The following is a 25,928-nucleotide window of genomic DNA, read 5'->3' as shown; positions in this document are numbered from 1 at the left end:
AGAGCGGGAGGGACCAAGTCCTGTCACAAGTCCTAAAAGACACATTTTTTACTTTCAAAAGTTTTCATCTTAAATCCTCCATGTTGGCATTCAAATACTTGTTTAAGTGTAACATTGTTATCTTTCATATTTTTCATAGCATCACATTTTGTCTTTATGACAAGTTGTCAGTAATAAAGTGGCTAAAGGTCAAATTTAAAATCGGTTCTTTGCTTCTTTTGGTCATAGCTTGAGAGATTTTTTTTTTTTTTATCTGCAATAGCTGTAGACCAAAAGTTAAAAGGTTTATTTTAATATGGAAATCTTGTGAACTTGGTCACTGGACTGCAATCAAAGAAAGAAAGAAAGAAAAAAAAACAAGCAATTGAAATCCTTAGACAGAAACTCTTATGCAACGTTGCACAAGAACCCATTAAAAACGATAGAAAAACAGGAATATGCTGCATGTTACATAATAACTACTAAAACTCTAAGATGAATGTTGTTAAAGAGTAAAATGCTGCTGAATTTGAATATAGGTTAGAAAATAGAGTTCCCAGTGGTCATTAGGCAAAAGGGGGGGTACACTCTGGAGAAGTCACCAGCCAATTACAGGGAAACACAGATACACACGACTCAGCTGTACACACTCCTCACACCTAAAGTGAATACACAGAGGATGAAGAAAGCATTGCTAACAAATATTCCATGATGCAACCTTTACTTAAACAACAGACGGAGAGAGAAACAAACAAAACAAAACAAAAAACAATTCAGTAAAGACTTCTTTTTTTTTTACACGTGGCAGAATTGCTAGTTTGGTGAATAATTATTTGATCCCTAATAGATTTCTTGCATTTTCACGGTTCATATTAAAACTTTTCTGAATAACAAGTTATTTAAAATGTTCGATCTAAGTTGCTGCCATATTAGATGCAGATGTTTGTTCTCACATGACCAGGCCGGTTTGGAGAACTTTTTTTCTCTTACTACAACAAATATGTTGTTTTGATATTAAATGTAGTGGAACATTACTTTCACCTGTCAGCAGACCAAAAGTTAGAAACTATATTAACTTTTCACTGCTGTCCTTGTCAAGGAAACACATTACATTCATTACCTCCAAATTCATGTGAAAGACTGAGTGACATTTTTTTTTTCTTTAAGTGCTTTTATTTTCTCCTTTAATTTGAGAGTATGATGTTGAACATGCTGTAGCTGCTGTTTACCCATTGGTCGCCTACACATTGAGACAAAATTACAGTCATCCATCAAAGCTTTCTTACATGCAGCCTACAGGAACTGCTGATCTGAGAGCTGCAGCCTTCTCTTTCAATTACAGTCAATTTCTTGTCCAAATTATGTAAATAACATCGGTTTGTGTAGTGTAGTTGAGTTAGACATGGAATACAGATACTAAGAGAGCACAGAGAAAGAAAGAAAAAAAACAACAACATGTAGACAACAAGCCGGTTTCCTTCTTTTAAGTGTGTAAGCATATTACATGTTACTCCTGCACCCATCAATCTGGAAACTGTACATGTCAAACTAGTCATTTATCATTGCTGTAATATTTGACAAGTAAGGTAACGAGAAAAACAGATGCGGGGAATATGTCAAGTTTGTGAAGAAATTACGATGTCCGGTTGGTGAGTCTTTGTGGAACACCGGATGGTTTTAATCTGGTTTGCCTACAACCGACACTTGTTTGCATTTGATCCACACAGTTTGGCGAACTGGTAATAAAATATTCCTCTTCAATTAGAGTGTTCTTACTGTGCACTGCCCACCAGGCTTAACTGCCTCAGCATTTATTACAGCGTGGATTCAGCATCCCATGAGAGAGATCAGATTGTGGCTCTCCTGAGGTGAAAAGGAAGCACAGGTGGAAACCTTTAGCGCGTCTTGTGTCTCTCATTGTCCTTTTGACAGATACGCCACAGAATCTGCTTATGGTTTGGACTTTGGACCCCTAAGCAGCAGTCTAGCGCTTTTTTCTCATTACACCAAGTACTTCAAACATTGTCTCGTGTTCAGGAGTGGCTTAGCTTAAAGGAGTGACACAGCTGTAAGCCCAAATCCTGGATATGCTTCTTTCACACAATCCCCCTTTAATGTTGATTTTGAGTAACTTGTTTCTCTTGCAAAGATATTGTCTTTTTTTTGTTTTGTTTACATTTCTAGTGGAGGCTGTAAATTACTGGACAACTATCAACTATCAATCAGTAAAAAAGACAAAAAACAAAAAAACATTCTTTATAAAAGTTACATACTGCAGTTTTAAGATGACACTTGTGTGTTAATTAACTATTTTTAGAGTCCTCTGAAAATGTAATTTTGTGAAGTAGAAGCTTGACATATGCAAGTCTGTATGCAACTTATCTAAATAATATACACACTTTCCTTTTTGAATAGAGTAATTCATTTGATGTAATTCATTTGGACCTATTTTCCTTGGCAAAGTCCGACCAATAATAGTTTTGGATAGTTTTAGTTGGACTGAAATTAATATCCAGTCGCCTAATGAAAGCCTCTGCTTTTTGTTAGGGAAAAGCAAACGCTTCCTCCAAAAGAAATTGATTAGAGTGAAAGCAAAGTCAAACTGCAGCTGGGAACTCTGCAATGAGCTGACAGGTCTGACAACGCTTAGGTTACTGCAAACACTTAAGCAAGTAAAAAATAGACAGGTGAGAGATAGTTCACAAAGAATGGCCAGGTGATGCAAATTTCTAAGGGATTTTCAAATACTTGTTTTACTTAGCTCAGAAGGGAAAGTAAAAAATGGTTGCATAGTTGTCTGCTTGGTCTGAAAGGCCACATGGAGCTTTGAGCGAATTGCTCTGTGCAGACACGACTTAATGAAGTTTGAATCAGAAACCCTTCTTTGTATTCTCGGAAGGAAAATTGAGAGGCGAAGCAACTTTGTTTGATCCATATCGATTTTAAATAAACAGATTGCAGACAGATTCACTAGTTACAATGAGACCAACAAGCAGATGTTGAACTATTGGTGACACAATGAGCACAAACTGCAGCACAGACTCGGAAAAATCACATAAAATGAAAAAGAGGTGGCTCCGTTCATGTTTCTTAACACGCCAACAGTTCAGGCGTGTATTCACCAAGACCCCTTATCAAGGGAATCGGGGTTTTTATCATTGCTTTTTTTTTTGTACACACTTCATCTCAGAGGACATACAGAATGTCAACTGAGATGAACTCATGTGTTTGTGCTGATTTGGAAAGATCGAAAACATATCTAGAAGGGCGATGACAAAAAAAAAAAAAAAAAAAAAGAGTTGGGATTGTCATGGGACAAGCTGATGTGCCAGCCTGATCAAACATTGAGCTTCAGGTTACCTTCCTATTCACAAGGTGCATGTTTGAGTTTTATCTCCATGTCATTCAAAATCAAAACATTCTGACAAGATTCTTGGAAAGAGGAATAAATGATCAAGGTTTCTGTTGTTTTACATTTGGTAGGGTCTCGGTCTCTCTCTCTCTCTCTCTCTCTCTATATATATATATATATATATATATATATTTATATATATATATATTTATAGTTTGTCTCTCATCCCCAGATAAGCAATTGTGAATTATTAACAGGTGCTATCAGGTGAAAGGAGATAAATAAGTATTTTTTGTTGCAATTTCAGTCTGAAAACTGCAAGCCCTTTCATTAATAATCATTAGTAATCCACAATTTCCTTTTTCAAACGTGTAAAAAAAAATGATGCTACACAGAGACTTATTTTGCTTACCCAATCTTTGAAATAGGAAATGAAATAGAACATGTAATTCAAATAGCCAGGTGTGTGTTGATCTTCATGTGGCGGATAATGGCGACAGCACAGCCAATTGTCCAGCCTTGCCCATATCTGCAGTCTGAGCGCTAATTAAAAAGTTTTAAACAACCTAAACTGTGACAAACAGGGCTGGACAAGGACCCAAGTTTATCTTGGCTCCTTGCAGTGAGGAGGTAAGTAATGGGAGAAAAAAAAGAGGTGGGAAGATTTTGCTGCTAAATAAAAAAAATGCAATAATTCCACAATCAAATACATATATGCTTAGATAAATGTGTAAATAATTCCCAAGTTGTGCTCGTTTAATCAGGGGTTCTCATGCAGTTTAGTGCATAATCATGTTCACAACATACTTGCTATAAGTGGCATCTAATCTACAACAATAAGCTACTTTTACTTGCGTCAACACAGCAACGCAAACATAACTCCTTCAGAGCAAATATGTTGAAACAGTGACGCATAATCTTGGAAAGGAGCTGCATTTCCAGTCGAATGTATTCGACAACCCATTTAGCATACTTTTAGCATGTTTCAAAGGTTATGTCTTGATGAAAACATCTTCCCCCAGCTGCAACTGACACAATCAGCAGAAGATTACAAAATGATTCCTCTAAACAACCTGAAAATAGAAAGCAATCTTAGCACCATGAAATCCCACAATAGACGCACATGAGCATTTATGCACAGCGGAGTTCTCGCTCGTCGGGAAAAGAAATCTGCGGATCTGCTTTGTACTTCCTACTATTCTCAAAATTCCTCCGACGCACTTTTAACTCCGTCTCCAATCAGAGGAGCCCAAATTGCAATCTGCTACACAATATGTTTTGCTCCACTTTATTAGGCCCGAAGATAAACCTCGTGGATAGAACACAGGCTTTTGAGTAATGAACGCTCCCTCAGCATAACAAGATCCTTCCCTCCTTATGCTCCCCTCCTCTCAATTTGCTGCATGTATGAGTTTAGCTGGTCATTTTCCTGATGCACTTTTAGAGCAAAGCCATGTCGGCACTGATAATGCATCAAAATTTATGCATTTCTGCATCCTTCCTGCATAATAAGGAATTAAAAGCTTAACTCTTGGTTTGATGTCAACATGTCCATGTGCAATCAAGGGTCAATGACATAATTTGTAGTGCATGAGTTGGAGATGTTTAAGGTACTTTATGTAAAGTGGAAAAGTTTGTACATCCCTGTATGCTGCAGTGATTAACACCCTTAGCCACCATGAGTTTCTGAAGAAGAAAAAAACAAAACAAAACAACAAAAAAAACATTTACAAGATCCAGCCACTGATTTTCAGAGGTTTAGGCCAGAGGACAGTGAACATTGTTTCAAAAGCCTCAGCTCATGTTCATATTGGATTTTGAGGCCAATTTTGGATCATTGTCCTGTTGTCTAAGCCAACCTCGTTTCAGCAACTCTACTGGCTCCAAGACGGCTGTATCCAGATTTTGGTATTTAGCAGAATCCATTCTTTCCTCCATCTGTTCTTTGTTTGCAGTGCCATCGACTGATGCAATCCAGACAACCACTTCCACCAGTTGGAAAAGGTGTTTCATCAACAAATTCAAAGACTTATCCTCTTTCAAAACACATATTTTGTAAACGTGACAGGAGCTTATCCAGGTGTTTCTTCACTGACTTCTATCTTTTTTTTTTTTTTTCCTCAATACTGGCAAATATGGACCTTGAGGGACTTTGCACAATCTTTTTTCCCCTGTTACTAGCATATGGAAGTGTGTTTTGCCTTTGTGCCCAACAGATGTCCAGATCTATCAGAGACTTCTCTCAGTCTGTTGGAACTTGTTTCTACATCAGCTGTTACCCTGCACTGTTTTAAATGACAACCAGAACAGTGGAAAAAAAATTTTTTTAGGCAAGAATACCTTTGGCATCTTTAAATAATCTCCCCATTGTTTGCGACATTAATTTAACTTCACTTTGAAATCTCAGTCGGTCGCTTTAAGGATCACAGATTTGAGTTAGAGCGAGGTGTGAGGGGTGCACTGGATTTGATTGACGCGCCTCCACAAAAGCGAAAGTTTAACGAAGTTTTGAGTGCTTTACGTTTACGTACATTAACATTTAAGGAAAGGGTCACTGAAATGTCTCTTTGCTGCAGCGATGGTGTTTGCTTCCCCCCACCCCCATATTCTAAATTAGCAGGGTACCATTTGTCCAAGCATATCTCAGCATTTACATACTATACGTGACCTTTAGGTGTAAAAAATATTGTCTGTAAATTCATTCCAAATCTGGTGGCATCTGCGCAGCTGGTGCAATGCTAATAACCCAAAGAATCAAAAGTATGTTCCAGCATGCTAATTAGCTGGGAGAAACGCCACATGTAAGAAACATATGTGTGTGGGGATTTAAGATTAAAATAATCTCTGTAAAGTTAAAAAGAAAAACTCCGGCAATGCAAAAATAGAGGTTATTCTTGGATGAAGTGGAAAATGAAAAGGAAAAAAAAAAAAAAAAAAAAAAAAAAGCTTCTCTAAATCACACGTTAAACTGATGACTGCCAGTCTGGTGTTCCAACCTTACAGAGAAGCGTAAAACACCTCAGTTTGATTTTGAGCTGAAGCGTGCTGCTGCCACCCGAAGCTATATCAAGGCCTCTGGAGGAGCTTAGTTAGCAACAGCTCTGCTTTTCCCCAAACGGCTGTTTGCATCGCTGGGGAGATGTTTGTCTTTGGCTCTTTTCCAGATGAGGACAGTTGTGCCGCTCCCAGCACTGAATAGATTCACCAGCTGCCAGGCTAAAGCAAGCAGACCTCGTCAGATAGCGGGTTAACTGGTCTGCAGCTTTCTCTTCCCCAACTGTTCAATCTTGTCTCCGCTCGGATTATAAAAGACTTCTGGGTTTAATCTTTTGTATATTCATGTACCACTGATTTACGTTATGAAGGAGGCATATGTTCGGTGCTGTGCTGTTTAATGTCTTTTTTTTTTTTTTTCCTTTTGAAACAGTCAAATTCACACAGGCTTTTAACAAGGTTTTAGTCTGCAGTGAAACTGTTAGAAATATTTAACGATCCAAAGGTATTAAAAAAAAAAAGAGATGAAGATAAATTAGTTTTTTCATTTTCTATGCAAATGATTAGAGGGCTTTTCATGAAAAAAAAAATCTAGGTAATAGTTGTGTGAAATGAAGCCTATTGTGTGATCAATCATGCATACGGAAACAGAATTTTGCAGGAAGCCATGAAAGGTGCGGATCCTAAGGGAAGCGATGTACACCTCTCAGTCAGACGCAGATCGTCCCACCTCGGGTGTCAATATCGACCAAAATAGCTGCTGCTTTTACGCAGAGGCTGTCTGCAGAGTGCATTTACAATATGCTCACACACCTGTTCCAGGACACATTATGATCAAGCAGCGAAATGAGCACCGTGTCTGTGGTAAAGTTGCTCCAGTGATGACCAGTACTCCAGGGGATTATGAAAAGTTTGAAAAAGAACAAGAAACAAAACATTTTTAAAAAATCACATTGGAAGACAAGACAGGTAACAGATGATCTGAACTCCCTGGAGTTGTGTTGATTGTCTCACACAATCCTCACCACAAATGTTATTGGAGCTTTACTTGCTGACTGGTGCTGCAAACTGGTGTTCAGTGGTTGTTAGGTTGTCTGCACTTGTTAACAACTAGGAGGAGTTTTGATGGTTTCAAGCTCCTCAGGGTTTTTTTTTTTTTATGGGTCCGGCATGTGAAGATGTAATCAGTGCTTACCTTCAGAAATCTGCTCCAGAACTACATGTATGACGACCATGAGAAATGCTAAAGATATATATAAAAAAAGTACATACACAGATGACATTACAAAAAATATTCATAAAAGGCAAAAGAAAACTGCTTAGATTTTATTGTAAATATTTCAATAAGATTGAGGAATACAAATAAAGACAAAAAATATGCATTTGACGAGTAATGACAGAAGGAATGTTAGAGTGAAGACAAAACGGCGTTTAGACAATAGTTCAGCCTTTTCTGCAAAAAAAAAAAAAGTTATGAAAAATCAGCAGACAAAATACAAAAACAAAATGACATTCAGTAGGATACATACACATTTTTTCATTTTAAAATGTTATAGTTTTCCAGACTTAAATTTCTAAATGTGTTACAAGTTGTTTTTATAACTTTATCGAAATCTTGGAAAATTAGATTAAATATTAGAAAACAAAAATGGTTTGGAACTGTGTTGCATCCAGTCTTTTTTGTAAAAAGTACTCAGCATTTAGATTTTGTATGGGTATAACATTCAGTCAACAGGTGAAAAACCAAAATACAGATGTGTAAAAAGGATCAAGGACAGATGTATCAAATCAAAGATAAAGTATTTCATTTAAATATAAATCAATATAAAATAAACAATGGCAACAAAAAAAAAATAACTGTATGTCTATAACACTTTTAGATATTTTTCTTTTTGGGGAAAAAGGAAGAAAGGAGAAAATCTAGAAAATAAAACATTTCGATTATGAAAGAAAATAGTTCTTTGAGGCTTTTTTTAAAGATTGTGTAGGAATCCTGATTTAAGTACCATTAAAGTGTAATCATGTCTTAATTCTTTATCCTTTATATTTATTTATATACACTTTTTAGAGGTTCTGAGTATAAAATATATCAAAATCTTATAAAGGAATAAAGGTACAAATATTGTAAAAGAAAATTAAGCGTAAAACGTTTTTATTACCAAATATAATTTCTTGTGTTAAACTGCTAACATGTAAAGGCCAGCATCTAATGCACAATCAAAAAAAGCACTAATGTGAAAGTTTTCTGTAACATTGCACATCTCTAGAATACATAGAGCTGCTGAGCAACGTCACATCTATCAGTAGAAAGCTAAAATTCTCTGATTCATATGAATCTATGTTGGCAGTACACATATCAGGATCATATTCTGCTAAATCTTTTTTGGATAAAATTATGCCTTTAATTGCCTCCATGCCATTAAGGATTATAATCTGAGTATTCAGACTCATTACTTTCATTTTACTAACCGTGTGGCGACTCGCGCCTCCTTCCTCTTTCTGGTAATGTTGGTCCTTTGAGAGATAATGTTTTAGGAGAATCCACAGCTTACATGAAAAGCATTTATTTATTTATTTTTTGCTGTGATGTAACATTTTCTTTCAGTGATGAGAAATGAATCTCACAACGCTCTGAGTCTGGCCAGCAGAGCCTCCACATCGGGCTCTCCGTTGGCGTCGGCGGCCGTCTGGAGGACGGGACTCTCCGCTTTCGTTTCTGGCTTTCTCTCAGCCGGCTTGACCACTTCTCTGTCCGCCGCCGCCCGCTCCCTGTCCAGCCCGCGGCTGTGACCCGGAGTGTTTTTGTACTTTTGGCCCACTTCAGAGCAGGCAGAAGCCTTGGCCCTGGCTACAGATGGATGTCCTTCAGATTCATTGCGCACCTCCTTGGCAGAGGGAGGTTTTGACGCCGAGCTCGCATTTACATTCTGCCGGGAGCGAGACCTTTGCAAAGGTGCCTTGTTGTTTTCTGCGTGAGACAAACAAAGGCAGAGGAGTGAGAACAATAGAGAGGAGAGGAGGGAGGAGGAGGGGAAAGCGTGACTGACTCGTTAAATGAATGAAAAGCCAGAGAGGTTAATCAGATTACAGATTAAATAAAGAGAAGACGCAGACGAGTGACTAGAAAATGTAGTGACAGTTAGAACGCAGCAAAACATAAAAGTATTAGAAAGTAATAAGCACTTTAGCAAGCATGTTGACGTGCAATATAAATGTTCATGCATGCAGTTCCTCTGGACGAACAGACATAAATACAGTGCATATGCACATTGATGAGGATAGATTTTCTGCAGCAGACTGTGGCGTGCAGCCAACTCGCTATGATGAAATGGATATGGCTGATCAACTGCAACAGAAACTCAATAACATAGTATGTTGGCCTTTTCCAATCTCATATTCTCTTTCACGTTTGTCTCACGAGTTGCCCCCCGCACCCGGCTCCGCCTCCCTCGTTTCCACCATCATCATCCATTCTCCTTCTGCAGCTTCTCCGCTCGCACAGAAGTCCTCTCCATCTTTTCGTATCCCCCCAATGGATGTTTCCGGGCAGACAGTGGAACGGAGCGACGCCCAGATGCCAGAATCAGACCTGCGTTCTGAATTATAATCCCTGTGAGTAGATCTTAGACTTCATCATCAGTATGTGCGCACTGGAAGAGGAGGCGAAATCCATATTCATGTGACCTTGAGTGTGAGACTGCGAGGAGCGGCGAAAGGAAAGGCGCCGGCGCATTTAAAGTTTCCCCGAGCCTGAAATGTCTGGCAAACAGGAGTCAACACAGCAGAGCAGAACACAGCGACCCGCTCTGTCAGCCAATCGGTAATGAGTTTGGAGCGTGGCCAGTCAGTCATGACAGTGTGTTTTATGGGCCAAGCTGACGAATGACAAGGAACGTCCCTGAACACCACCTCTGACAAATAAATAAGGATAAAGGGAGCAGAGCCAGGAAGAAGGACCCCGAGTGCAAAATAAGCAAAGAAAGCCAACAATCACACTCTCGACATTCACACACACAGACCAAAAAAAAAAAAAAAAAAAAAAAGCAAACAAGAGGCAGTGAGGGGCGAAATGAGTAGCATGTGTTTACTTTGCTGGTATGACTGAACATTAACCAGAGCTGAAGATTCAATCCTTGGATGACTGTCTCACTCTCTTTTCGTCCTTTCTTCCTGTTGTAACAGTCTGAACAGTAACAGCTAACAATTACTCCCCACAGTCTATCCGTTCCCAGTTTGCCCATCACATCCTGTTCCTTTGTCCTCCCTGTAAAACTCTGGCATCTGCGCCTGACTTTCTTAGCAGCAAAACAAAAACAGTCTTCCTTAACATAACAAAAAAAACAAAAAAAAAAACAACTCAAATTCAAAGCTGAAGCTGTGAGAACAATGCATTGGGTTATTAAGTATTTGCATTTTGACATCTCTTTTAAACCGACACCAGGGAAAAAGGACAGGCAGGCGGATATTCACTGTGAAGAAACTTTAGGATGAATTTTTATTAGCATGCATTTTAATCTCACTTTCAGGACTTCAAGCAGCCTTAATTATTATCTCTGAGAATCTACATAATCTGGTATCATTACATATATACATTTTGCACTTCAAAAAGAAGCAAGAACAGGAAAAATGCATGCTTGAATAAGATGTTTTATCTAAACCCCCCGCCTTTTTTTCCCCTTCCTTCTTTTCCTAACAGGGATCCGACTTTAGCAGTGAAGATGATCAAAGTACTGGCAAGTTCAGTTCTTTCCTCATTCTGCCTGCCTGTGACACCAAACTGCCCCGTCCTTTGAAGCTTCCCGAGCTTCTCAACATATGCCTTCATCTAAGCTGTAAAACACATCAGAGAGATGTAAAACATACCTCATCTCACAGGTTGGACTCATTTAACCAACAGCTGACAAAAGGGTGCGAGGGAGAACGAGTCAAGTCACATTTTAATCAAATTTGCCGCTCTGGATGGCCTTGGGTTTGAACACCAGACCGGCACAGGCTTTCCATAGAACACACGCTGCGACGGCGCGGGCAGCAGAGAAAAGATCAATCTGGCCACCGAGCACGTTCCACACGCGTGTCGCAGGAGAATCAAATTTAAATAGGTTCTCGCATAACATTTCAGTGACCCAAACCACAGTGACTAACGGTGGTAGGGTGCTACATTAATCAATAATGAATAACTGCTTTAAGGTTAATTGTTGATTGCTTGAACAACTTTCTAAACAATTCAACTAAACATTTAGGCTCATTCTTAAGCATTGAAGTTTGATCACCTGACTGTATAAAACAGTACACTGTAAGCTGGCTGCCCAGATGGCACATGAAATTAAATCTTTAATAAAAAATAAATAAATAAATAAAAATCAGCTTAACTTTTCTCACATTTTGACCTACTTAACATACTCCCCCCCCCCCTCCCCCCCTAATATGCCTCAATGTATGGCACGATAGGAAATAAGGCGAGTGCAGTTTCTAAAAAAAAAATAATAATAATAATAGAGCCAGAGATCCAGATTATTGAGTCCATTACCACTTTTACACACGACTGACGGTTAAATCACAAAATTAAGTGTGTTAATGGTTGTGGCAGGAAGTCTCGTCATCAAGCGTTTGCTAGAGAAGGGGGCCCGAGCGACGAGCAGCACTTTTCAAAATGATCGGTATGGACATCTGATCAGAGTTGGAGCAGGAAAAGACTAATTATTTCTCCCACAAGTAACAGGCCTGAACCCCCACACTCCTCCTAAAAAACAACAACAAAAGAAAGAGTTCTCCATAAATAATTAGATATAATAAAAAGAGTATTCAGTAGAATCCCCATGGATGCTTTCTGCTTTTATATATTGACAGCTCTCTGGTGTTTATCTTAATTGCCGTTCAGTTTCAGCTCTAAGAAAAATAATGTGGTGCATGTCCGTGTAAATTGGGTAGTTTTTTTGTTTTTTTTTGTTTGTTTGTTTCACTTACTGCCTTTGACCAACAGCAGTTATGGGGAAATAGGATTAGCTTTTTTTTTGTTTCCTGAAACCAGGAAACAAAAACGTTTAAGAAACCAGTAATGGTTTCTTAAACGTTTTTGTTTTTGTTACTCACCAGTAATGGTTTCTTAAAGCTGCAGTTTCCTTTTAAAACCATTGATAGTTAAGATAGACAAATTTTGCATTTGTGTTCTTTTAAATGATTGACAGGATATCTCGACTTTGTACTCTATGTATAAAAAACAGTATGCTGATTTTCCAATATCAGCGCTCATCTTTACACTTTGAAGTGGCGCTCCATAAGTAAGCTTTTCCTGTCCCATAAGCCTGGGAAAAAGAGCTATGTTCAATTTTCAAAAAGCAGCAGACAGCACTCCACATTTCCCTTTGTAAGATCATTTGTTCCATTTATATTTGTAGCTTCCAATGATGCAGATGAGCCTAAACTCGTTCATCTCCCTCCACCTCCCGGGTGTTCTCTCCTCGTGTGTGGAAAAGTTGGTAAGCAGGCAGGAGACGGTGGATTACGCAACAAAACGGGGGCTGCATATTTCCCTCTGTGATTCAAACAGCCACACTGTCACCTTTGCGGTAACGATAAACTCATCTGTATGACTGGCTGTGAAGAGACTGGAACAAAACAGTCAACAGAGTCGGAAGACCACTATTTTCCAGAGTGCCAGCCATAAACACAATATGATTGTGCTAAAATACCAGTCTATCACAAACTTCAGTGCAACGCTGCCCTTTAGTTTCCTGGAAGGCAGACTTGAGAAGAAAAACATTGATAAACGAGCTGGCAGATGGAGCTTCTCGCTTTCAGCTTCTCTGCAAAACGGTCTTTAAAACTGTGAGTCTCAAAGCCCAGAGCCTTTTACCCAGCGACTGACACTGCTTCTGTTGCAGCAGAAGACAAGCAAAACCTCAAATCAAATAGACATGCTGCAATTCTAAAGGGCTTGAAAGCATCACTGGGAATTTCAAGATGGAACAATAGTGGTTTGCTACATGTCTAATAAGACGGCATTCTGTGTAAATGTGAAGGGCCCTGTCCAACACAGAAGATGGAGCATTTGTTTATTTCCCCCCTCCTCCCCCCCCACCCCCCCTGCACATAACTGCTGAAGGAAACTCACATTTTCCTCCTTGCTTGGATCACTTGGTCCGTTTGCATTTGCCTGTTCAAATACAGATGCAGATGAGTCTCTCCTCTCCTCTCTTTTTTGCCCTCCCTCTCTGTCATCTTCCATGACGTTGGGTGTATTTGATCACTTTAAGAAGAGAGTAGTCATGAAGACTGAGAAAGAGGCACAGACAGTGAAGAGATGTTTTCCCTCAGAGGAATGACTGACACAACGAGTTAAACTTGGCGAGATCAAACATATACTTACTTACACCTGCCATAAATCAAAACGCAGCTTTGTTGGCAATGCGTGTTCAGCGTGCATGTCGACTTTCCCTCCTGCCTTCATACATTTACAAGTGCACTTGTATCACACGACGAACAACAAAACCTTTAAAGAAACAGCAATAGTTGTTTAAATAGTTCAAAGTATAAATAGACAAATATTTCAGCCCAGCGATTAAACTGTCAAGCGTTTGATTACTTTTTTAATACGAGGTGTAGGAAAACAGCAAGAAATTTCCTAAGCCAGTTTTTCACGGCCATAGTTAATGTTTTCTAATTGCTCTTTTTGTGCAAACTGACAAAAAATAAAGAAATAAAGTAGAAATACTCTAGAAGGCTAAAATCAGGATAGCTGACATGTTTTCTGGGACATAAACGTAATAATGACTACGTTGTCTGGTAATTACTATACGAAAGGGATTTTTTTTTTTGTTCTGAAGCGCCTGTTGATAATGTGCAACATATACAATAATGCAGCCTTAATCTGCAGCTACTATGTCTGGGAGGATACGTTTATCTTTTAATTTAGTACTTTCTAGACACTTCGGTGCTGACTCAATAAGAAAAGCAATGATTTAACAAATTTAAGCGCTATTACAGCTTATGATGATTTTGCTTATTATTTAAACGGGGTGGAAAAAGCTATTTCATCAGCTTTTATAGGCTCTATTCTTGTATGTTTAGAAATAGATAACTTCAAAAGAAAATGACGTATGGTGCAGCGGATTTTATTATAAGAGGTCAGATGTATTTAATAAAAGAGTTTTTATTTTAAATTAATTAATACATTCTATTTCAGAGCCTTTAAGTTTGATGCATTTAAATGTTAATTATAAAACAAAAATCTGGATGTAAAAAACAAGAAAGGATAGGAAAGAAAGGAAAAAAAAAAAAAAGCTGTATGTAGTTTTAAAATTTCTGTCTCTTTAGCCAAAGTCAGAGTCTTCTTTTAAAGCTCCATCTTAATGTGGATGTTATGATCCCTCCTGGTTCAGTTTAGGTAGCAATGATGTTTGATTTGTAAAAAAAAATGTCCAATATTGTAACTGAGCCCTACAACACAGTAACTTTGATCATGTTTACCATCGTCTGACTGCCATCGCCAGTTGAATTTTCTGTGAATCTCAAATGCAATTCACTGATACTCTTTTCAGTCGCTCTTTAGTAGATTTGTTGCTGTGCCTGGGATGACTATCTGGTAACATGATGCGACTTCACTACCGTTTGTCCGTCAACAATTAGTACAAGAAAAACAGATGCAGCGACTAAATGGCTTCCTTTTATATTTGGACTAGCAAAAAAAAATGCCAGAAAGGAAGAAAACAGCCCAAAACAACCAAACAGTCTCAACTTTCTCAGCTTTGATGAACGGTTGTACAAGTTCAGGCAACAGTTGGAAAACCAACCTCATTATTTTGTCTAGAAGAATGAAATTCTATATTTCGTGAAGTTGAAAGCGAAGGACTTGCACGTAAAGAAAAGTCACATTTTGGTTTGATCTCTAAAGTTAAGCATTTGGCAGTGTCACGAAGCAAGACTTCTGAGAGGTAAACACTAGCAGACAGCTTGTTAGCATTCCTGTGTGTATCCTGGGTAGGCCGGCTGTAATTAAAGATCATTATGGGGCAATGCAACAATCACTGAAGGTTTGTCCCTTGTTTGTTGGTTGTAGCCTGTTGTGTGTGTGTGTGTGTGTGTGTGTGTGTGTGTGTGTGCGCGTGCGCACACTGGTCTGTCTACAGACTGTCACAGAGAGAGAAAAAAACAAAACATCAAACAGGATTAAGCATGAAGAGAAGCAGAAGGCACTGAAAGATGAGTGGAAAGAAAACAAGAGGGGAGGAAAAGTAATAATTAGGAAGAAGATGACAGGGTGGACAGAACCAACAGCCCAGAGACAGTGGCATGATTCGGACTCAATGACTATAATTTGTACTAGACTGAAATAAAGTAGAAAAAGCGAAGGTGTTATAAAGATGAAACAGGAGAGAAAACAGAGCAGGCATGGAGATGGATCGTTGAAAGAGAAATGTCGCAGTCCCTCTGGGTAATGTGAAAAACAGCACTGTTTTAGGTGACTGAGGTGTTCTTTGCTCTAATGCATGTCAAAGTGTTATCCTTTGTTAAGTTGCGATTTAACACCCACCGTTCTTGTATCCTTTCTAACACATTCGACAATCTCAAGCATTATTGTGGATACACAGACAACACAGATAAAAGAGTCTGCACGAAAAAGAAATATTCCAGGTGACTCAGAAATATGAAGAACCCTGCTGTTCAATTAAAACGTAGAAAATTCCACTTGAGAACAGAAAGAAACCGCCGACACTCCTTGTGCTGCTTTTAGAGGCTTTCATTTAGAAGGTTTTTGGATTGGTTGTATATTTGACTATGTTTTCAGTAAATAAAAATAAAGAAAACACAGGCGCTAACCAAATTTAAAGTTTATGCAGTCCAAATAATTATTGCATTAAATTGGATTTTACTATTAGTTAGCATGTTTTAACGTCTGATTTAAACACAATTTGACAAAGGCCAAATCCACATAACTTATTAGGAAAAGGCAACTTGTACATGTGCTTTTGCATGGGGGGTGGAAGACATTCAAGGAAAGACTAACTCCGTTTATACAATCTGGGAGAGTTCTCTGTAAATATAACACTAAATGATCACTGAGAGTTCAACAGAAAGCCACAAAATGTTGAGCGATACATCAGTGATCTGTGACCACCGTGAGTGGAGTCTGTGTAAGTGGCTCAGAAGAGAGAACGGCCAGTGGTTGCTTGACATTTATAGGTCACCCTGTGACTACAGCCTTGTAAGAATTTTCTTAATGGATATGACAAAGACCTTTGCACACAGAAGTGTACAGACAAAACAGAAGACATCTTCAATATGTCACATTTGCTTAACTGCGATATCTGAGAAACTGTGGATTTAGGTGTGCATATACAGAGGCATAACATTTGGACCGCTGGCTCAAAATTAAACAACTTCTTTTTTTTAAATTTTTGTTATTATTTGCGCTATAAAAACAGCTCCAGTCAGTGAGTACATGCAAAGAGGACATCTGGGGGCTTTCACTTTTAAATGGCGGTTTGGGCCCTGTGGGGCTCGAGGTGGGGTCTTTGTGGATTAGGTTTCCTTCCCACAGATGTCATCAAGCCCCGTGACATTGGTATCTGGGGTGTTCGGAGGCAGGATAAACATCTCAGACTCTTTGACATCGTCTTTGAGCCGCCTCTAAGAAGTTTCAGCACAGCCCACTTCAGCCCCGGCTGCTGTTACAGTGAAGTGTCGCTGCTGCTGTGTTGGAAATAGGACCACTCTTCTAAAAAAATGTGTCAGCTTTTTCCTGACAGGACGTTGCGCCGCAACAAGACGGGTAATAATTTAACTGTGGCTACAATGCAATGTCTGATTCGTTCATCAACGTTAAAAGAACAAGGCAGTACTGGTGTTGTTAGAATAATCGACTGCTTAAATCCAACAAGGCAGATATGTTGGATATGAAAAGCCCGAGCTCAAGTGCTTCGGCTGAAAGTTTGAACCTAAACCTGTGTGCACTGCAGCCAAGCATGACATTGCATTAACACGCCTTGGTAAACCCAGTGCTGCTTTCAAAGCAAGCCTGCATTCCTGCTAGTAGTACTTCTACCATGTACACATTGGATCACGCTGCCGAAGACACTCAGCTGAGGACAGAAAGCAGCAAAGCCAAAACAGACGAAACAACTTTTGTTTCATGTAGTCGAAGATCAATCTTTTGACCATCAGCAGCTAAAGATATGAGAAAACATGATAAAAGTAGTTCCCATGTTCTGATGGCAGAAATAGATCAATACAAGAAACATCTCAGCAGTGTAATGCGCACCCAGAAATAGATAAAAAGAAGTGCCTATATCATGTATTAATTATTACGTTTTGAATAGAGAGAAAAACATTATCATAGCATTGCACTATGGCTTGAGGGATGAATAATCTTTGAGAAATAAGGACTTTTAAATTAATCTCAAGAGAGCTACATGTCACTGCGAGATGCAAGATTAAGAAAAAGTCATGGTCAGCAAACATGAACTTTGCATTCACCGGTGTAGTGTAAAAAAAAAAAGGTACGATTCTTCAAGGAGCACAAATTAGTTTGCCTGCTTTACAAAGTGGAAAGACACCTGGCAGATGGTTCCTGCAACCTAGGCTCTTACTCCTGCTTTAAACTAATTATTTCTACATGCAGGGTAATGGACTGAGAATGTTTCTTTATACAGGGACATCATCATTTCCTGGGGTCTCTCATCGCAGTTTGTTTGCCGCACACACAGAGAAAAGCAGACATCAGACGCAAACATAGCAAGACAGCCTGACAGACACACATCACTGCATTGACGCAGACGCACACACAAACACACCAATGCGGTCTACTCCCAATAAGCGCCAACTGTTTCACAGATACAGGTTTAGAGCAAGTGTACTCTTCTGCAACTGGCATGAATTAAACATGTCTTGGTTTCAGGCTCCGCTACCTGTTGTTGTTGTTTGTGTGGTTACTGCTGGTAAATATCCCCAGCAGTCGTAACCTAATGCATATGTATTTCCCCTCGGTGAGTTCACACTAACTAAGGATTTCTATCAGCCGCTTTTCTCTCGCAGTGTACACCTGTCACACAAACAGTGAGGAAAATATTGATCCTTCACATGCCTCCAGCCTCAAAGCTGCAACTCATTCGCAACTCAGAAAGACAGAAGCACACATTTCTCTGTTAGCTTTCAATCAGTCAGCTCCAAGAAATAATAAACTTGTTGACTGAAAGGTTTATGAAAAGCATGTCCAGAGGACTATCTCTCATTATGCGCAGAGACTCGCTGAAATGGCAGGGAACGCTGTTAATGGGGTTTTTTTTTTGGGAAAAAAATTAAAAATCGGAATCCTTAAGACCGTTTTAGAAATGTTTTTCATAATGAGCAACATTTTGAATATGGTCGACGGTAGTTTAGGACATGAAATGCATAAGGAAATTCCCAATAATAAGATCAAGAGGAAAATGCATCTAAATAAACACGCACCAATGAATGGTTTCGAGATAGAAATCAGCTTGTTATGAGCAAACACTAAAAATCTTTATATTAGTACTTCGCCTTTATTTCTAAACATTTTGGTTGCACCTTCATATTCTGAAGCAGGGGGAAAAATATTCAGAGAGAAGAATAAGCTCCACTTCATCATACCCATCTCAAACAGATTGTTGTGCTAATTGATTTTATTAACTCTATGTAGGGATATGCTTACATCAAAAAAGGCTTATGATCTTTAGGTTTCATTCTCATCTACATCCTCATCGAAATAATTACCAGTAGATATTTTAAGTTCATATTGTTCACTTAAGTTCACTTCTATTGCAGATGGTCATAAACAAAGTAAGCAACCAAGAAGTTTTCAGAGGATTCACTTAAGAATATAAATATGTATATGACTTTTCTAGAACTTTTCCTGCATATTGTTCAGCTCACTCTTGGAATAATATGTTTCTGCACAGTATAAAGCTAATAAGATTAAAAATGAAGCCCTAATAATACTTAAAGTTCTTTTTAACCCTTTGCTTCTTAACATTTAACCTGTAGAACTATTAAACGTCATAATGTTATGTGAAGACTTTGATGTAGATATCTAATATTTTCACGTCTAGCTTAACTTAAAAACAAAATGAGGAACATTTAGTCCTGCTGCCTCATCTAGGTGGCATTATTTTCAAACCTCTACAGGCAACATGTGCCGATTATCCTCAGTCTTTACAGTAACTGCTGATTCAATACTTCTACCTCCAATTGAAGTGTTTTATTGTTTGTCTCTTTTATTCTCTGTGAGTTTTTTTTTTCCACTGCCATTGTTTGCGCTGCCAGCTGAGGGGTTGTGTTTAACACTCGGGCCGACTCTGACGGCTCTCAATATGCAGGGCCAGTCCTGCCAAACAGACTTATGAATTCCAAACAGCCTGGAGTCATGCTCCATATTTCATTGAAGTTGAATATTTAAAAAGATCAACCCACTCAAAACCCTATAAAACCTATCGTTCTGGGGCCTTGTGTCCTAAAAATAAATCGCATCTGCCATATCGTATTACAGACAGCCACATCAGCCACCATCTCTTAAGCATTTTCCTCTCTGTGTTCCCTTTTCTCTCTCTGACAAAATCCATCTGGTAACCAGCCTGTCTCCATCAACACAGGTTTTGCTCTTTCAAAAAAAGAAACCCTACCCCCCAAAAAAAAAAAGCCATGCACTTCCTTCTGCCTCCTTTATGTCATTCACTTTCCCCTTTCTTTCATCCTGTCTGAAAAATCACAAGTTTCTTTTTTTCTTTTTGCTGCTACTCATTCGTCAGCTGTCCTTCAACCCCAACTCTTTGTACAGAACCACAGACCACCAGCACAAATGTGAAAAGTTCTCCATTTCATTCAAAAAATAAAATGGGACTAGTGTTCATAAAAAAAATAAATAAAAATAAAAAAATCTAAAATCAGTACAATTACTTGAGACAGACTGCCAATGACAGCATAGTATTCTTTGCATCAAAAAGTGCCGTACATTTATATAAAGAGAAAGATCATTATGTCAAAATGTAAACTTATACCAAAAGTCCACTGGGTGCACAGTAATTTGGATGCTTGGATAATTAAGACAGCTTTTTTTAGCATTAGTTAATTAGGATGCCATTATTTTTACGACCAAAAATTACATCACTACTGACTGCAGAAACTTCAATTCTGACCTCAAGCATCGTGCATTCCATGTCCCTCCACTCGTCCTTTGACGCTATTGTGTCCTGTGCACCACTCTGCATCAAAGTTTGTCCTTCCACTCAACTTTTCATAAACATGCCTTGGATACAAAACCATTAGCCAGATCCTTTAGGAATAGCTTTAAGTTGCTCACTTTCAAATTAGCATGATTGCTTAGGACATAACATTTCTGTAAATCAAGTTATTTTGTTGGTCTTATGCAATACTGAAGATTTAGGATTTCATTAGCTCCAAGATGATCACCTACATTTACAAAAACAAATCAAGGAAAATTGATGTGCCTCGAAGCTTTGTTAAAGTATGTTTTATTATGTAGTGCACCGTGTTCCGCCCGGATCATTATTTGTGGTGGGCAGCGCTCTGACATCCGCCTATGAGTTGTTGTGAAGTGTTAGCAGCCTGGTGTTGAATTTTGTGGCGCGATGGTTGAAGTACGACAGCAGAGGAACTGTGTCGGCACGTTTTATTTTTTTAGCAAACGGTAGGAATGGCGAAAGAGATCCGATTCCTCGATTAATCGTAAAAAAAAATTCTATAGAGTACCCGATTTCTAAAATATTCTTTTACACCAGCCCTAAACATTTGTGTATGCAATTCTTACCTTTGCATTGTTTGTCATTTTTAATGTTTTTGTACTGAGAAAATATACGACTTAAAATCATGTGAACACTTCTCCAAAACCTTGGCCAATATGGTGTATTTATTACTGAACAAAATGGCCTACAACGTGATCTAAACCCTTTTGTGAGATAAACAATGAAGAAATGACAAAACTCTGATAAATAAAGCACTCTAATGTCCCTTCACGCATTGTCAGTTGCCTACATGTTTGTATATTGTGACTGCTTTAAGAGTTGAAGCCACATTGCATTTTGTGTGCAGACTTTACTGTGTGGTGGTGAAAATTTAAATATAAATGAACAATGGAGACAATCTATGAAGACTCCATCTAGACATTGTTCTACAGAGCACAAAAAAGGCTTTTAATCCACGGACTAACATGCACAATATGCTAATTTTATGCTTCCACTTCATCTCAGATTTCATCTTTGATGAATAAACATGACACACACACATGCAGAAGCCTGTAGGCAGAAGGATATGCATACACCCACCCAACAGTTGGCGGTGGGAAAAAAAAAAAAAAGCGATCAAATCAAACCATATCAGAATCAAAACTAAGAAAAAGGCAGAGCATCAGAAAAGAATTGAGCAAAACAGAGCGACGATGACACTAAATAAATAACATTATCATAAATCTGACAGATCTTTGGATGGGCTGCTACTTTCCATTCAACAGTTTGAGACATGTTAAAAACAAATGCAGATCCATACAGTGGGGAAGGGTACAAGAAGGGAGGAAACACTGCACACATTATGAGAGAACAGAGAGCATGCACAAGCTGACAAATTTAATTTGATGTTGTTGCTGTGCTCTGTGCAGAAAGCAAACCCTTTCCGCAGCTGCCTCAAACTAAAAGCCGCCACATACATAATTGTGTCAATTCAAAACATAAGTAAATTAGTGTGGACAAATTATGATCATCTTGATTTTCAAATTAGGTGGAAAAAAAAAGGATCCATGCTTCAAAACAACCAATCAGAAGCGCATTGGTCACATCCCAAGCTCTTTGAGTGTTTCTAAAACTCACTGTATGGCTGAGGGGCTCCAAAGGCTTTCTCTGCCTCTCACCCACAAAGTTTGGTGCTGCCCTGGCATCATGTTGAGAATAAATCCCCAAGTGTTATGTGAGCGCAAGCGTCGGTCTGTCTATTTGTTCTCAGTGGCTTGATTCTGTGAGTCATCAGAGAAAAGAAAGAGAAAACTCATATGGCACTGCCACAGTGCTTTGGGCTAATATCGCTATGCTCTCCTGCAACCGTTGGAGCTCGCTGACATATCAATGCAATTAGAGTCATGGCTGTGTCACAGTGAAGGTCAGCTAGCACCACTCAGACTAACAGAGAGGGGGAGAAACAGAGAGACAGCAAGCAAGCGAGAGAGCCAGGGAGGCAGGCTCAGATGAAACAAATTAAGTGACAGGGCAGCATGGCTGAGTTTAACACTGCCTCTGTCCAGGGGCCTCCTCCTCCTCCAACTCCCAAGAATGGGCTGGCAATTAAAAATACATGCATCAGTGATCTACATGGCTCTGTGTAGGACATATAATCATATATTTTCGGAAGAAACACGCAACTAAATGGATAAAAAAAAAGAAGCTTTTTATGAGTCTGAGCAGCAAAATATTTCTTTGAATCATGTACACTTTTGTTTTCACTCAAAATCTTTAATCGGTGCAGTAAACTAATGGTGCCGTGTAAATATCTTAGCTAAGCACGACAAGTTAACCCATTCACCTCAATAAGATGGAGAAGAAAGAAGCACTTCACCACACATCCTAGTCATCTGCAAGAGAGACAGCAATAAGCCAAGGACAGAGCTGCTGATGAAATTGAACCTTATTAATTATAATCAATATAGCTGCAAAGACGAGTCCGCGCACTTTATAGGAGGAACGGCGTTTAAACTGTGAAAGTCCATTTTCCAGCGTGTTGTTAGCAAACAACCAAGAGCTGTCTTTCAAGCTGCAGCGATGACCTCAAGGTGAAGGAGCCAGCACAAGGTTGGTGTCGGTGTGCAGAGAAAAACATTCCTATCTATGGATAATAATTGAATGATGCCTGTTTCAGCCGTGATAGTTTTGCACAAAAGCATCCTTTGCAGGTCTAGCTTCTTACGATGCATGTGACATCCATCTTATCACTCCTGAAAGCTCCCACAGGGCCGGCAGATATCCACGCTCCCCTCAGATATAATTTATGTCTCGACAGACCATAGAGGCTGTTGCAGCGGAGGACAACAGAATGTGTTAAAACTGTAAATGGCTGGCAGGGGGTAACAGCCAGAGGTTGCACCCTATATTCAAAGCTTTGACTCTGAGAAAGAGATAAGGAATATAGACGTAGAATAATAAATGCATTTAACAAGCTGGATTAGGAAAAAGTCCTGCTGACCCTGCACGCAAATAAATAATTCAGCTTCTTCAGTGTTTGCACCGACTCACAGAGATTCTTAAAGCAGTGGAGGAACGGAGCCATTTACGTGCCTGATAATCATCTTTCCCAGACTTAGTCACATGCAAAATTCTCTCCTAAAATTATTTATTTTTTGTTTTTAGATAAACATTGCTAATGAATTGAAAGCCAACCTGTGTCTTCACAAAAACACGCAGACATGCACACACTGTTTCATGAAGTGAGATCGATGTGCATAGACCTCATGATTAAGATGCAACTGTTTCTATTTTAATTGCTTGAATCAGTGGGAAACTGGGAGGGAAATAACTAAATCAATAGATGCATCTCTGCATCGGAAGGATCTAGCAAACTTTTAACTTCTTTAAAATAGGTAATCATGGATGTTATCAGGGTTTCTACTTGAGCTGCACAGTTTATTGGATGGCAATCATCATCGCAATTTCCAAGAATTGCCTCAATCCAATATTTCTGGATATTATATTTTAGCTGCCCTGAATGCAAATTCTACATGCTGTTAATATGTATTGGCCTGTTGGAAGAACTTTCATTGTCCTCAATGCCAAAACTGAATGTCTATTTGTTGTGGCTTAGATGCTTTTGCTCACAGTGGAGGTTGAAACATTATGATGTGGGGAAATAATTATATATGTGTACAAATTCTTCTTTGTTCTCTTTCTTCAACAATCAATTTTATAGATTTTTCAGTTAGTTTTCATGACATGATGGACACTTGAGTCTAAAACATCGGCCTTGCTCCGTTCCCCTCATTTAACATTGTCTTGACACTGGCTCCTGGACAATTTTAGAATTAATTAGGTTTTATTCATTTTTTATTTCTTATTAAATGTAAATGCTTTAAACAAAGATGAAGCCAAATAGTTTTATACACAAAGAAAAATGCTTAAAGAGTTGGTTACCACCTACTTTGTGATATTGCAGATCAAATAAACGGAATGTAGTCTAAAATGTAAAACATAAGACATGTTTTTCAGAAATCTTTTAAGAGAGAAAGTATAGAAAATAGTCTGGTAATTCAACATTTTTTTTCCTGATTAAAATTGTTCTTTTCCATACTTTTAGCTAAGCACTAAATTCCCCCATTTTTTATATTTTATAACAGGTATGAAATTTGATCCTTCTTTGTTTTGGAAAGGTAAACTTGGGTTATTGACGGTTTAATTGATCACGACTTTTGCTCAAAAGTAAAACGAAGAAAAAAGGTACATTTTTTTCCAAGTATGTGTGTAGCAATGTAAGAAAATAACCCTTTAATAGTTATTTGTTTTCTTTAATCAGCCAATCAGGTGAACAATGGCTCGGTGTGAGACATCAGAACATAAAGGGACCGCCTGCAGCAAAACTCTAGTGGTAATTATCACATTCTACTGCATTCAACAAACACACACACACACGCGCGCACACGCACACACAAGACTAACTCAATAACAAAGGAGAAGGGAGGGAGGGCGAACAGTAAATAACTTCTGAAACAGCAAAGCATCATAACAGCATGTATCACCTTCTGTTGGAAAAAAAAAAGTCAGCGAAGCTTTGGTGTTCTTTTCTGCTTCTGGCATTGATCAAACAGGGAGGGAAAAAAAAAAAGGTAGTGAAAGCACAGCTTATATGTGCACATGTCTTTTGAATGCTTTGAGGAGTTTGTCTAAAACTACTTTATTATAATTGAGAAGAAAGAAATTGCTATGTCCGTAAATATGTGCAGACATTCAAAATAAAGAAGGAAACAAAACAAAAAACAAATGCATCTCAATTTCTTACAATGCCTCCATAAACAAAGGAAAACAGAGCACACTATGGAGCTCTACTGAGCAGCAATATAAATCAAAAAGCGCGTCTTTAGTTCTATGAGAAATAGGTTATAAAATATAATAGAAGAAGTACTTATGGATATTGGCAAATGCATCTAGCATATGTAGGTACAGGGTAGAGACCTCAATGAGGGTGGCAATTACTTCAACAACGTCATTAAATGCAATAAATCTAAATTTGCCTCGTCTTTCTGTACGTTTCCAAATCTATTAGACCTTCAGCATATTGGGCTCTGTAATCTGAGTTTGTTGTGGCCATCTGGAACATTGAGACTCCAACAGGCTTAATATCTTATTGGCATGCAAAGTTAAAGCTCATGACACTTACAATATTATAGCCAGCTATTCTTGCCACTGATACGCTGATATTATGACAAGGATTTATTGCGCAGCCCTAACGTGGATGTTGGTTGTTACTTCTGAAACACCAAAGGGTCTAGCGCTGATAAAAACATGTCAAATAATTTCATTGATTATTAAACCCCAGCAGAAGCAGATGTAAAAAATTCAAAAGACATGTGGGTGGGTAAAAGTCAGCTGTGAGGAGAACATAAGGG

At 38.6% G+C, this 25,928-nt stretch overlaps 1 protein-coding gene across 2 annotated transcripts in view; it reads right to left on the bottom strand.

The window, feature by feature from the left end:
* Positions 1–7,636: 7,636 nt before the first annotated feature.
* Positions 7,637–25,928, bottom strand: part of LOC148155489 (protein diaphanous homolog 3-like) — a 52,336-nt gene continuing 34,044 nt past the window's right edge. For both annotated transcript variants that reach the window (XM_088012232.1, XM_088012233.1), the window contains one exon: positions 7,637–9,293. In XM_088012232.1, coding sequence (XP_087868358.1) covers positions 8,947–9,293 — 347 coding nt within the window. In that variant the 3' untranslated portion in view covers positions 7,637–8,946. The remainder of the gene's footprint in view (positions 9,294–25,928) is intronic.

Source organism: Poecilia mexicana, unplaced genomic scaffold (genome assembly GCF_051168715.1).
Source record: "Poecilia mexicana isolate PSO_F unplaced genomic scaffold, ASM5116871v1 scaffold_14, whole genome shotgun sequence".
Taxonomy (NCBI): domain Eukaryota; kingdom Metazoa; phylum Chordata; class Actinopteri; order Cyprinodontiformes; family Poeciliidae; genus Poecilia; species Poecilia mexicana.
The sequence above is the reverse complement of the archived record's forward strand: the minus strand, read 5'-3'. Positions and strand labels throughout refer to the sequence as shown.